This window comes from Alosa sapidissima, chromosome 5 (genome assembly GCF_018492685.1).
Source record: "Alosa sapidissima isolate fAloSap1 chromosome 5, fAloSap1.pri, whole genome shotgun sequence".
In the NCBI taxonomy this organism is placed as follows: Eukaryota; Metazoa; Chordata; class Actinopteri; order Clupeiformes; family Clupeidae; genus Alosa; species Alosa sapidissima.
The window spans coordinates 4,508,199-4,523,088 of NC_055961.1; the positions used below are offsets into that span (position 1 = coordinate 4,508,199).

At 44.4% G+C, this 14,890-nt stretch overlaps 1 protein-coding gene across 2 annotated transcripts in view; it reads left to right on the plus strand.

The window, feature by feature from the left end:
- Positions 1-10,024, plus strand: part of gemin5 (gem (nuclear organelle) associated protein 5) — a 49,164-nt gene extending 39,140 nt beyond the window's left edge. The window contains exons 20-28 of one of the 2 annotated variants that reach the window (XM_042091902.1): positions 1,169-1,306; positions 2,678-2,825; positions 3,053-3,172; positions 3,807-4,014; positions 4,469-4,723; positions 5,196-5,358; positions 7,116-7,623; positions 9,156-9,244; positions 9,732-10,024. In XM_042091902.1, the coding sequence (XP_041947836.1) occupies positions 1,169-1,306; positions 2,678-2,825; positions 3,053-3,172; positions 3,807-4,014; positions 4,469-4,723; positions 5,196-5,358; positions 7,116-7,623; positions 9,156-9,244; positions 9,732-9,784 (1,682 nt within the window). In that variant the 3' untranslated portion in view covers positions 9,785-10,024. The remainder of the gene's footprint in view (positions 1-1,168; positions 1,307-2,677; positions 2,826-3,052; positions 3,173-3,806; positions 4,015-4,468; positions 4,724-5,195; positions 5,359-7,115; positions 7,624-9,155; positions 9,245-9,731) is intronic. The other variant, XM_042091901.1, reaches the window with a different exon arrangement.
- The last annotated feature ends 4,866 nt before the right edge of the window (positions 10,025-14,890 follow it).

Below are 14,890 nucleotides of genomic sequence, written 5' to 3' on the forward strand. Positions count from 1 at the left end.
CATAGCCCATCTCGGCTTGTCCCCTGCACTCCAAAATCTGGCGCTAGTTAGCCGATGCTACCAACAGCTTTTTCAATGGTGGTGCTTCGGCATCGGGCTAGCCATGCAAATAAATCACTGTTTTACACCATTTACGAGGCTCAATGTATCTCCGCACTTCATTGGTAGACTTCCGAGGGCCCTGACATTTAAAACGAGACATTGAGAACTTTGAAAAAGCACTGGTAGTTTACTTACAAGACGATTTATACAGACAGTATCTTCACGAAGTTTAGCGTTTGCAGCCATCTTGAATTTAGTCACGATAAGTCGAGCAACGAGTAAGAATGAACAGCTATGATAAGGGATCAGATTCCAAAAATAATTCAGTGGAAATGCATGGATTCCAGTTGCTGCTACTGGAAGAAACTGGAATCCATGCATTTCCACTGAATTATTTTTGGATATTTTATATATACAATTTTTTATATGGGTGGATTATCTGAGTTAATACTAATGTCTGGTGAAAATTTTAGCAAATAGCCTCACTGGAAGTATACTTAATGGAAAAAATGTTGACGTGTTCAATACTTATTTTCCCCGCTGTGTGTGTGTGTGCATGTGTGTCTGCAAGCACACGTATGTGCGCTTGTGGTCTGTATATATGTACGTGTGTGTGTGTGCATGTGTGTCTGTATATATGTACTTGTGTGTGTGTGTGCGCATGTGTGCATGTGTGGCTGCAAGCGTATGCACACGTATGTATATATGTGTGTGTGTGTGCGCCTGTGTGCGTATGTCCTAGGAATTAGAACCCTTTTCATTGTTGATGCACATTTCTAAATCGATCTCATATGCCCCTGGACATGCACTCCCTTTCAAGTCCTCAAATGTGTTTGTCTATTCCTGGGCAGCAGAGGCCTTGCACGCATTGCATGTTTGGACAGCTTCCTGTTGCATATGTAAGTGTGACTGACTACAAGGAAGAGAAGACCACTTCCTGCCGTGTGTTGCGTAAGAGGGAAGGGCTCGTGTGCATGTAAGATGGATTTAGCGGTTTACACGTTTTTCTGAGAATCCTCTCTCTGGCCTCTCTGTGTTTGTGTGTGTCTGTGTCTGTGTGTGTGTGTGTGTGTGTGTGTGTGTGTGTGTGTGTGTGTGTATGTGTGTGTGCGTTATTGCCTCCTAGAGAGGGGCCATTTGGAGGGAGGCCACTATGAGTCCATGTTTAATCTGCGGCTGTGGAGGGGACAGGAGGCGGAGGCCCTGAAGCTGGCCATGGAGAAGGGCGAGCTCAACGATTACCTCATCTCTCTGGCACCCATGGGTAAGGCTCACCTCCAAATACAGCCCCTCAGAGAACACTGCCCCGTGGGAAACACTGCTCCTTAGAGAACACTGCTCCTTAGAGAACACTGCTCCTTAGAGAACACTGCTCCTTAGAGAACACTGCTCCTTAGAGAACACTGCTCCTTACAGAACACTGCTCCTTACAGAACACTGCTCCTTACAGAACACTGCTCCTTAGAGAACACTGCTCCTTAGAGAACACTGCTCCTTAGAGAACACTGCTCCTTACAGAACACTGCTCCTTACAGAACACAGCCCTTTAGAGAACACAACCCCTTAGAGAACACAGTCTCTGAGAGAGAACACAGCACCTTAGAGAACACAGCATCAGAAACCAGACCCCCAGGGAACACAGCACCTTAGAGAACAAAGCACCTTACAGAACACAGCCCTTAGAGAACACAGCACCTTAGAGAACACAGCATCAGAAACCAGACCCCCAGGGAACACAGCACCTTAGAGAACAAAGCACCTTACAGAACACAGCCCTTAGAGAACACAACCCCTTAGAGAACACAGTCTCTTTGAGAGAACACAGCACCTTAGAGAACGCAGCCTCTTACAGGGTCCCCGCGGATCCTTAACTGTACTGAACTGAAACATATTTTGGCAGCGGGCTACTACGTGAGGTATAAGGCTAACTGTACTGAACTAAAACATATTTTGGCAGCGGGCTACTACGTGAGGTATAAGGCTAACTGTACTGAACTAAAACATATTTTGGCAGCGGGCTACTACGTGAGGTATAAGGCTAACTGTACTGAACTAAAACGGGCCCAAGTTTTGGCAGCGGGCTTCCGCGTGTGGTATGAGGGTTACTGAACTAAAACATGTTTTGTCAGCGGGCTTCCGCGTGTGGTATGAGGCTAACTGTACTGAACTAAAACATGTTTTGTCAGCGGGCTTCCGCGTGTGGTATGAGGCTAACTGTACTGAACTAAAACATGTTTTGTCAGCGGGCTTCCGCGTGTGGTATGAGGCTAACTGTACTGAACTAAAACGTGTTTTGGCAGCGGGCTTCCGCGTGTGGTATGAGGCTAACTGTACTGAACTAAAACGTGTTTTGTCAGCGGGCTTCCGTGTGTGGTATGAGGCTAACTGTACTGAATTAAAACGTGTTTTGTCAGCGGGCTTCCGCGTGTGGTATGAGGCTAACTGTACTGAACTAAAATGTGTTTTGGCAGCGGGCTTCCGCGTGTGGTATGAGGCTAACTGTACTGAATTAAAACGTGTTTTGGCAGCAGTGTGTGGTATGAGGCTAACTGTACTGAACTAAAACATGTTTTGGCGGCGGGCTACCGCGTGTGGTATGAGGCTAACTGTACTGAACTAAAACATGTTTTGGTAGCGGGCTTCCGCGTGTGGTATGAGGCGGTGGAGGCGTACGTGAAGCAGCTGAGCCGTCAGGACCAGCACCTGAAGGCTGCCGCTTACCTGCTCTCCATTGGCAAGTTCTACGATGCCATCAGCCTTCTCAAAACTCACCACTTCTATAGGTACGCACGCACACACATACACAAACACACACACTACAATGGACATGCATGGGTCCCCACAGAAAAGTGTTGAAAACCTGTACAGTACTCTTAGTAAGCATTAAAACTGATTCTTAAAAAACATGACAAATGTGCAGTCAACAAAGCATGGGTACAGTGGAAGAAATAACCATCACATAAACTCTGAAATGTGTGTGATTTGGTGCTTTTTTTTTTTGGCTCTGTAGGGAGGCCATAGCCATGGCCAAAGCAAGGCTGAGGCTAGACGATCCTGTCCTGGTGGACCTCTACATGGTCTGGGCCGAGCAGCTGGAAAAGGATGGGCACTACACTGCAGGAGCCAAATGGTCTGTGTGTGTGTGTGTGTGTGTGTGTGTGTGTGTGTGTGTGTGTGTGTGTGTGTGTGTGTGTGTGTGTGTGTGTGTTCAAACACAAACAAATTTGTAATGGCAAATGTGTCTTTATACAGAGTGTGTGTGTGCGTGTTCAAAAAGCAAATGTGTATGTATACTGTCTGTGTATATGTATATTATTTATGTATATATGGCTGTGTGTATAAAGGTATGTATGTAATTTATGCATACTGTATGTTATTTATATGTGTGTGTGTGCACATGTTACACACAAGGAGATATCTAGGAAGTCTTATTTGTTGAAAAAGATGAACCACTGTGACTGGCATGTCTGAGATATGGGATAATTATAGACCCTTTCAACAATAACAACAAAAACAATGCTCGAACGTTCTATTTGGGCCCCAATCTACTTCCTCTGCATTAAGATAACATATGGAATGTTAAAACGGAAGTCTTGTGGGGCCAACTATGATGCTGATAATGGAACTCTCCTGAAAGGGTCCATAGACTTCTAATCAGCTTATCCGCTAGTTCTTCACAGATGGTTTCACACCAGTTCCTGTATCAGTGGTGCTGTTTTTTGCTGACTAGCTGCTAACCTTAGTTTTGTTTCCCCCTTTCCCAGTTATTTAGCCGTGGGTCGTGACTTTGATGCGGCGAAGATCATCGGGCGAAAGGGTGACGTGGCGTCTCTGCGGGCGGCAGCCGTGCTGGCCCGGGTCAGCGGGCACCGGGAGCTGTCGCGTTCGTTCTCCCTGAGGTGCGCCAAGGACCTGGCGGCGGCACAGGACTGGCGAGGGGCACAGGAAGTGCTCCTGGACGAGAGCCTGCTCGTGGGTCACCTGACGTCACACGACACAACACAACACAACACAACAACAACAACAACACAACACCAAAACAGGAATCATCTGTCTGACCATAGCAACTTCCTCATACCGCGTGGAGTTTACCGTCACGCGGCATAACGCAACACAACACAACACAATCATGCGTCTCCCCATAGCAACTTCCTCATACTGTGTACAGTTCACTGTGCAGTCAGTGGTCCCACTAAAATGCTTATTCCATATTCCATATTCCAATCATATTTCCAGTTTATTCCAGGGGAGAAGAACCATGGGCTCTCTTCATTAAACTGACTGCCTGTTGTCCCCTCGATTATTGGGACTTGCTGTGGTTCTGTCCTCATTAGGAGTGACTTCCTGTAGTACTTTCCTTGTTACGAGTGACTTCCTGTAGTTCTCTCCTTGTTACGAGTGACCTCTCTTGTGACCTTCTCTCTAGACGCACCGTCTGCTGTTCAGCGTCAATGAGATGCTGGTGATGCGGCTCTCGCAGGTGGGCGTGGTCACCTGGGCCTCTGCCTCCACACACGATTGGTCCGCTCCCTGTGCCGATGAATTCCTGACGGCGGTGGAGGGCGTGTGGCAGCGGGAGTTTGGCGTGTCCACCAGCACCCCTGACCGCCTCCGGGCAGCCCAGGAGGAACTGGCCGGGATGGAGAACCCCTCGACCACTGCCAACGTCCCCCTCAAACAGGTACACTTCATCGTTTCCAAGGTAACTGGCCCCAAACACTGCCAGTATTCCCTTCAAACAGTTAATACTGGAGCACGGAATCAAAACACATTCAAAGGTTTTGTATGTGTGTATTATGACTTGAAAGTGTAGAAATTGACAATTACTTGTACAAATCATTTTCAAGTTTAAATTGGTGCAGCATATTAGTGATTTTAGCCTCCGACGATCTTAAAAACATTGAAACCAGGACGTTTTCACAGTCATGTTCATGTTTTAATAATTGTGGTACTGACCAAAGTGTTTGTAATTATGATTTTGGCCCTAATTGAGCAGCCCTCCAGCACATAGGGGTTACTGAGCCTCTCCCTCAGCCCTCCTGCACTGGGGGTAACTGAGCCTCTCTGTCCCCTCAGCACATGTGTGTAACTGGGCCTCTCTGTCCCCTCAGCACATGTGTGTAACTGGGCCTCTCTGTCCCTGTCTCCTCCAGCTCCTGTCCCAGGTGGCGTTGGATGTGGCCCAGGGCGTGCTGAGCTGGCGTCTGGGCGGCGGCGCCGGTGCTCTAGAGCATTTCCTGCACGCTGTGGTCCGCGGGTCTGAGGCGGCCAGTTTCACCGTGATGTCAGAGACGTGTGCGCTCCTCTTCCCGCAAGGTTGGTCCGTCCTCTGCCGACTCACCAGGACGGCACAAGTAACAAATAAATACAGAAATAAAATCGCCAGTCAATGATTGTAAATATCGTAGGAAAAATATTAGACATTGCAATGCCGAATGTTTCCATTTTGCCCTGGTATAGATTTATATTAAGTAACCATTATGTACATAGAAACGTTCCAAGTCGTTCATAATGTAACTTTGGTTGGGAACTAGTCAGTTAAGCATGGAGGAGGTTAAGCATGGAGGAGGTTAAGCATGGAGGAGGTTAAGCATGGAGGAGGTTAAGCATGGAGGTGGTTAAGCATGGAGGTAAGCATGGAGGTGGTTAAGCATGGAGGTAAGCATGGAGGTGGTTAAGCATGGAGGTGGTTAAGCATGGAGGAGGTTAAGCATGGAGGTAAGCATGGAGGTGGTTAAGCATGGAGGTGGTTAAGCATGGAGGTGGTTAAGCATGGAGGTGGTTAAGCATGAAGGTGGTTAAGCATGGAGGTGGTTAAGCATGGAGGTGCTTTACTTTACTTGACTGTATCGACATAAGAGTTACATGACACGGTCATGGAACATAAAACCTAACCTCTAACCCTAAACCTAATCCTAACTCTAACCCTAACCCTAACCCTAATCCTAACTTCTTGACAAAAACCAAATGTCACTTAATAACAGAAGCGTTATGTCATAAATGTTTATGACTTGTTTATGACACGTTCATGACAGTGTCATGTCACTCTTATGTTGATACTGTCAAGTAAAGTGTAACCTTATTTTAATTTGTATGATCTCAACACTCCATTGCATTGTTATAGAGTATTATCTTTATTTGTATGATATCAACACTCTATCCTGAGCTATCACATGCATGCAGGGGTGCTGTGGCAGTGGGTTAAGCCTTGAAGAGATGGGAAAGAGAGACTGTGTCATCACTTAAATGATGAAATGTATTGCCCTGGGGTCACCCTGGGGTCATGACCAAAAGACAGGAACTCAGTTTGTACTTTTTCTATGCTCTTGGACTTGAAATGTTGACCTGACCTCAACCTAATAAGTCAGTCGTTTATCAAATATTAGGATAAATAACTAACAGCTAGTAAGAAGGGGGTCACTTCTGCTCAAGTCCAGGATCATTAGGATCAGAGTGACTACACCCAGGGATGACCGGAGCACTCTGAATACGTTTAAACTTTTTATTCAGGTGCAAACAATTGACTGACGTTTTGATGCGCTGTGTCTTCCTCAGAGTTTTCTAGTCTCCTAGAATAGCCCAGCCTGTCTTAACTAAGAACATTCAAATAATCCATGGAGAACTCTGTGTTACTGTTAATTACTGTTAAAGACTGCATTTGGTACATTTCCATACACATGTGTATGGAGCCTAACGTCCTCTACCTAAACGGGTCTGTATGGAACCCAACGTTCTCTACCTAAACGGTTCTGTATGGAACCTAACGTCCTGTACCTAAACGGTTCTGTATGGAACCCAACGTCCTCTACCTAAACGGTTCTGTATGGAACCTAACGTCCTCTACCTAAACGGTTCTGTATGGGACCTAACGGTTCGGTACAAATATGCGTCACCATTACACCGCTAGTGCTGGCTGTCTGTATTCTACACCTCTTATCCACCATGCCTGTACATTTGAAGTCTGGCTACAATTACTCTCTCTATCTCTCTTTCTGTCTCACACTGTCTCTCTCTCTCTCTCTCTCTCTCTCTCTCTCTCTCTCTCTCTCTCTCTCTCCATCTCTCTTTCTCAGGGCTGAAGTCTCTGAGTGTGTACCAGAGTGCCCTGGACTCCAGTAATGCTGAGACGTCAGCAGTGTGTGGGAGTCTGGAGGCGTTCATATGCTACCAGCAACTCTACACAACATGGTGGGCCTGCTCCTGCTCCTGCTCCCCGCAGAGCTCTGTGCTGCCCGCTGCCAGAGACTCGGAGGACCGGAGTGACCCTCCCGAAACGAGCCTCAACGGACTCCAGCAGGAGGGCTCTGGAGAAGGCCGAGCGGCCGTTACGAACGGGTCCGCGAGCCCAGACTCCGGGGCAGGGGACCGAGAGGAGGGGCCGCACGGGGTTCTGCTGGCGGCGGCCGGACGGAGGGTTCTGTCCGAGCCTCACGCCACGCTGCAGGCCAGCCGGCAGGCCGTGGACGAGGTCCAGAGGAGGGTCAGCTACCTGGTGCAGAGGCACAGCTGTGTGCAGGAGGCAGAGCCCGGCGCAGAACCGCAAGCAGAACCGCCCTCACCTGAGCAGCACCAAGAGCCCAGGTGTGGCCTGCAAAGGCTCTTTTTCTGTTCCGACGCTTCTGCTTTACAGCGTGTCCTAACAGGATCCGAGTGAGCGACTGGTAACAGTTCAATTTGGTCTGCAGATCATGCCTCATATTCTCATTCAAAATAGCAGAGCAGAGTGACAGAAAGAAAATAAAAAACAAAACAAAACGAAAGTTCTCTCAAAACATTGCGTTGCATCACACTGCCCAGCACTGCTTTGCGTTACATACTGTTAGGACAGTGTGTGTGTGTGTGTGTGTGTGTGTGTGTGTGTGTGTGTGTGTGCTGCACAGCATTGCTTCCTGTTGCATATTGTTAGGACATTCCAAATGGAAACAATTGTAATTAAACGGATTCTCTAATGTTTGCTCACATCGCATCCTGTAAGGCAGGGGTCCCCAACCTGTTATGTGCCATGGACCGGTTTGATTCCCCTTTTTTTTTTTCACGGACCAGTGGGGGGGAGGGGGAGGGGGGGGGGGGGTTCCATGTTCCATATGTGTTGTGCATGCATTACTTGAAAAGAACTAGCTCCAGTTATGTATGAACAGTGAAGGTAACGATCTCTTAAACATGTGAAAAACGTGAACTTGAAGAACTGAAAATTAAACAATATGAACTATGAATATTGAACAACTTGAAGCTACATCTATCAAGTGTGAACATGTTTAACAAAATATGGGAACAAAACATGGGAACTAAACGTGCATTACGAATATAATCAGTGGGAGCCCTGTGCTTGTTTCCCTACAACAAGAAGGTTCCATCTGAGCTGCAGCGCTGAAGGCAATATGTAAAGTGTTGAAGGCGGGACAGACAGACGTAAGAAAATAGACCTTGCAAAATGCAAACATGCGTGCAATCAAACAACTGCATATAGGCCCATGTCATGTAAAAACGTGACATTATTGCGAATTAAATTGAGTTTAGTTTGCATGCATTTTTTTTTAAACTCATGTCGTAGGCTACGGCCCGGTTAGGAATGTCCCGCGGCCGGCCCTTTGGTTGGGGACCGCTGCTGTAAGGGCATGCGAAATTACACAATAGAAATTATACAACATGCTCTCTTTATTTGTGTGTGTGTGTGTGTGTGTGTGTATGCGTGCGAGAGAGAGAGATTTAATTTTCAAAAATCCAGTATCTCCAAGTATTAGAATAAAGAGCTTTTAATACATAAATGTCAACTTTCTGAAAAGTTCTGTTTAGAGATGCAATTTTCTGGGCCGATACCGATTTCAAATGTTTCATAGAGTTTGACGTGCCGATACCGATTTTAGCCAATTCTTGATTTAATTTTTTCTAACTACTTTAATGTAAAGTAAAATCGGCATTTCTTAGACTTACCGGCCGGTCACCGGTCATGACTGATTACGTGACAATCGGCCATTTCCGGTCAACAGCCGATCAATCGGTGCATAGCTCTAGTTCTGTTGCATTTCTAGTTTTGGTGCAAATATTTATGCGGTACAAATATGTGTTATTGTACATGTGATTAAATGTAGTTTGTTTATTTTTTCGTTTCTCAGCTCTGAAACAGAGTCGCTGCCCTCCCTGATAGCATCCATGGCAGAACACCACAAAGCTATAGCGGAGATGCCTGAACATCTCAAAGTAAGTGCTGGCATGGCAGCTGGAATTAAAGCTGCAGTTGGCAAGATTTTTTTTGATCATATTCACTGAAATCGATACTATGCTCTGACAGAACAACATAAATCAGCCGGTTCTAGAAAAAAACCCGCACTTCTACCTCCACCTATAGCCTGTTATTTGTTTATCAAAAATCCACAGCTCCCGGTTCTTCTGGTCTAATCAGAGCAGGGCTGTGTGAGATCTGACTGTCAATCACAGTCTGGTGCAGCCTGGTGCGCACTGAAGAGCACAAACTCGATGAGAGGGTGCTCGGTGGTAGTGGGGGAGGGGCATAAGAGTTGTAAACATTGAAAATCATTCTGTCAGACTTGCCAACTGCAGCTTTAAATGACCAACTAGTTTTCAGCTGTAACTTATTCTTCATTATTAAAGTTTTAACTGTGGTTTGGATTTGGACACTTTGGAGTTTTACCGTTTTGTAGCCATTATCGTTTCTTCTTCTCTCATCCTAGAAATACCCATTCCCAAATGTCCTGGAGTGTTGCATGGTGATCGTACATCTTAGCAGGAGCGCCAGGTTACCTCCCAGACACCCAACGACGACTGAAGCACTTTCTTTATTACAAAAGTATGGAGCCTCACTCCAGCGAGCCTGGCAGAGGTTTACTTAGCCGCATTCTTATTTAAAGTCTTCAAATTCGATCTTTCTATATGCACGTCAGGATTTTTGTAACATTGTTTTTTTCCCAATTTGACAGAGACATATTACTGTAATAATTACTCAATAAAACATTACTGCAAATAATTTGTTCTTTATGTCTATAAATAAGTGAGTCGATTTTTCAGATGTGCACGTTTCTTGCGGTCAACAGTGAAGTGGAATAAGCAGTAAATACAGTAGGCTATAGAAGTTTTGTTGTTGCTCCATGGAAATTAAAGCATGGGCTTTTATACCCTATCAATTTAGCAAAAATGTTATGAAGGAAATGCAGCACTCTTCACAGCAACACCTCAATAGATCTTCTTGACTACTTTTTTACCGTTTACTGTTTTTACCCCTGCCAAGGAGGGAATGTTACTGTTTTACCCCTGCCAAGGAGGGAATGTTTTCACCCCTACCAAGTAGAGAATGTTACTGTTTTACCCCTGCCAAGGAGGGAATGTTTTTGGTGTGGTCCAGTGGGGGACATACTACATCCAACTGTAGGCAGGTCCTCTTTGTTATCACATGATCCCTCCACACTTACCTAGCCTGGCCACACCCACCTAGATCTCCTTTCAGGGAGATACTAGTCTGGGACACCATAGTTCACGTCTCCATCGGTCGGCAGATAACCTGCCAAATCAGCGGCGAGAGGGGATGACGCTATAGTTTTGAAATCTAAAGTGGATGGGGTAAGCGGTTGTAGCAACACCTGTAAACATCAAAAATGACTGTCAGAAGAATGTGTAAATGTATGTACAGTAAAGGTAAACCCACTTACATTGTTTCCTAACAGCCGATGCTGTTTATTGTCGGAGTAGTTATTATTAGAGTCAGAGTATTGTCGAAGTAAGGAAGTAAAATCAGGAATCAATGTGATTGGTTAGGCTGGACCAATGAATTCAAAGTTAACGCTATGTCTACGCCCCTCACTATGCCAATGTTAGAAAGGTTTCGCAATTGTGAATGACCAGACTCTATTCACTCTATTATTATAGTGGATGGAATCCACTATCTTGAAATCTCCTGGCTTCTTATTATTAAAACCTTTTTATTTTACCTTTTCAAGAGTGAATGCGACTCTAACCGCTTAATGTACAGACATGTTGAAATAACCATTCTGAAGGTCTGGAGTGGGGCAAGAGAGTTATTATTTCAGATTTTTTTTAAAGTTTATACTTTTTGAGAAATAGGAGATTAAAAATGTTAAAAAGCAAATGTTTTCCCCCATAGACTTGAATGGCTGTGATGTCATAATGGCCTAAAGCCAGCTGTGCTTATTAAAGGTGCGATTTGTAGGATTGTTACCGAACGTTCTGTTGGCCAAAATCAAAACACTGGTGAACATTCTCAAGACTACCAGACGCGAGCCTCTTCTGGGTTGCCAGATGTAATGAAGACTTAGCTAACGTTAGTTGACCTGCAGCTGCTTTAACGTTTCTCCAACCATGACCCAGCTACACATTACGGAAACAGTGAAAACAAAAAATACCTCTCCAACCAACGTAACATATTTAGCTGAAGTTAGCGATGCAGATGAAGTTTAGCCTAGGCTACCTGTTGTGGAGAAATATGGTCAGCTCTGCGTCAGACTTGATATTCTTCGTTTGACGAAGACGTCACAATCTCAGGAAGCTCCTCCGATGTCCACTTAATTTTTTTCTTGTTTTAATTTTGAAAATTTGCCTGCCTCTTATAGGCGTTCATGACTACAACTGACAGCTGTTGACAGTTGGCCTTTGCTGATTTGGCAACCCAAATAGGAGGACGCGCTAGCCCATTATTAATACGCTATTCTAGAATTAATCGTTCAAAAGATAAACGAATATTCCAAGAGATTCCGCCCATAACTGATTTTTTTTCATGGGTTTTACGGGGTTTCACGGGTTAGAGTAATGTTGTCAAATAAGCCATTACTTCAATTCATCGTGTTTCCTCACTCTCTGACAACATATGGTGATCATTTTTGGAATGGTTACAGTTTATTTTCCATTATTTCCTACATACTGGACCTTTAAGCTCACAGAGTAGTTCCCGGGCTAATTAGAACACTGGCACAGGTGTCACCTGTGAATCCAACTGTCTCAGCTTCTAATGTATACAATCTGGTCAAAAACACCTTGAGTGTTATATCTCAAGAACGCCTTGACACACAAGTTTTTTTGGTACGAGGGTTTTTATGAACTCAAAGATTAAGTGATTCAATGTTTTTTTTCCAGGAATCTCCCTACCAACATTAAGCCAGCAGCTTTCCATCCACTATTGTAATTCCCCTGGCATTACATTTCTAGTTAAACTCTTTTATCAATCGTGAGTGACGAGACTATTCACTCTTATTATTAAACTCTTTTATCAATCGTGAGTGACGAGACTCTATTCACTCTTATTATTAAACTCTATTGTCAATCTTGAGTGACCAGACACTATTCATTTTGTGAATGAGTTTGGTTTAACAGGCTAGCACTTACCAACTTCATCCATCAAAATTTCCACTCAATCTAGTAGTCCATTAATTATTATAAACTTTGTGATTTAATCATCTAAAAGGCTGACTGCTATTTATTTTCCTGTCCTCTACATCACGGTCATGGTGTGTCCTTCCTTTCTTGTTCTATGTAATGATTTCTGAAATTCTGAAACTTGTTTAATTTGGTCACTTTGTTCTCAAAAGTTCCTGTGGAACAAGGCCTGCTGAGCATGATATTCCTTACTGGCATTGGCTACAGCATGCTGGAATGTTTTTACATTTGCCTGTGGTTTCTGGATTGTACTGAATAGATTAGATATTAGCAGCCCAATATCTAGGAACTATAGACCCTTTCAAGAGAGTTCCATTATCAGCATCATAGTTGGCCCCACAAGGCTTCCGTTTTAACATTCCATATGTTATCTTAATTCAGAGGAAGTAGATTGGGAACCAAATAGAACGTTCAAGCATTGTTTTTGTTTACCTTTTTGTTTACCTAACTCACAGAAGGGGAAGGGAATTGAGAACTGGAGAAGCCTGATCTGTTGCCAATGCCGGGGCTGTTCTTTGATCCCAGTACGTCACTGGGTATGTCTGTATGTAAGAGAGTTCAAGAGTGCAGCACGCACATCCAAGTAGTTGAGTACTGGGTGCTGGACAGGAAGGCACAAGCAAGTAAAAGAACGTTGAGTCCGCACACCAGAATCTGCTCCTTAGTGTTTTTGTATTTGTAGGCTATATCACCACATGTGACATTTAGGGCCCCCCACCCTTCATCAGACATGAGATGTCTGTATGTAAGCCTTATTTTGAAAAACTGACTTTCATTTCTGTGTTCAATATTTACTAATTTTTTAAAAGTTATTAGCATAACAGTATGGGTTCATTGTAATTGACAGAATTAATCCTGTTTCCTTATGTAGATATCAGTACATATGGCAAGGTCCTAGGCTAGTGTAGGGATGAACTGCATGATTTGCCACTGTATGCGTCTTTGATATATTATAAATGGGTGATTCTACAACTATGGTACTTTTCTTGTCCATCACTTACAAAAAATGATCATCGCTCATTCATTCTTTTTATCATATAATATGAGGCCTTTTAATCATGGTTTTTAGGCTACTATTTTGTTTAGTTATGAAACGTTATGAAACGTCTGGCGCAAGAAGGTGGGGCCTTATGATTCTTAATCAGTCATGGGTGTGTTTTGGGTGTAACATCCTTTAAACCAATGAGAGTGACATCTGTCATTCCCTTTAACAGCAAGCAGCACGACTTCAAACAGCGCATTGGAAGGAATCTGCTTGCACGTGAGACCGTATGGAAAAGGTATTCCACTAAACCATCCTTTGCTAAAACCTAGCAGAGTATAGCCTACATGCATTTGCACTCTCAGTCTATTATTTGAACTCCTAGGCAGAGGAAAGCCAACTTCACCGTGGTGTCATACAGTAGATAGTCGTCAACACAAAACACAAACATACACAGTTACTTTAACTATTGACTGACAATAGGTTACCATTGAAAACACACAGCCTGAAAAAAGTAGCACTTAACCCCAATAATGTTTGAATGACTGAATAAAAAACCCATTGAACATTTATCCTGCAGAGGAGTTGCTGCTTATATCTTGTGACAGTGCGTCTTCAGCTGTGCTCCATATGTGCCTCTCGCCTAATCACTTTTAACCGTCATTAGCAATTTGCAAATGATGGTGAATGAAATACGTCTCACAATGAGTAGTTAATCAGGTTGAACAACGTGACCACGGCACACTGTAAGTCGGTATTTTGCGCTGAGCCTGGCGGCAAGCACAACAAAAATCTTTGGGACGTTACCTCAACCAAGAGCAACCTAGCGGCGAGCGCAGCGCATACCGTGTACAATGTGATAGCCCCTTAGTGGCCGTTTATACGAGAACGATTGCGAAGGAAGACGACAAAATATTTTATCATAAGTGCCTTTCGACCCTGCCATCAGGGCTTGAAGACGCAAAAATCTGAAGACTCCTTCCAGAGTGTAGAGTTTTGAAGACGACCCGGGTTGCATCTCCGTCTAAACGGCTAAACCAAAGATCCTTGATTACCTCTCTGGCTAAAATGTCAAATTAGAATGTCTGCGCGTGATGTACCGGGGTTCTATCACACCACCACCCAGCGGTCTGGAATGCATATCCAATCGAATATCACATACTCTTGCGTCTTCATATAAACAAAGATTTCCCCCTGGGAATGCTCGTCTAAACGCGAATAAAAAAATGAAGACGAGACGCCACTTCTGCGTCTTCTTTTTTCATCGTCACCGTATAAACGTAGCCTTAAACTGACATTGATGAGCCGAGCGTTGCACTTGAAAGTTGAACCAAGTTCAACGCTCAGCTTTAGTTCAATGCTAGTGTTACGCCAGCGTTGTCACCGTTCCGCTGCAGAACCATAGAGAACAATAGGAAACCTGCCGCTTGCCGCTGAATGTGATCCCCGCCTTAAGCTCTTTTATTT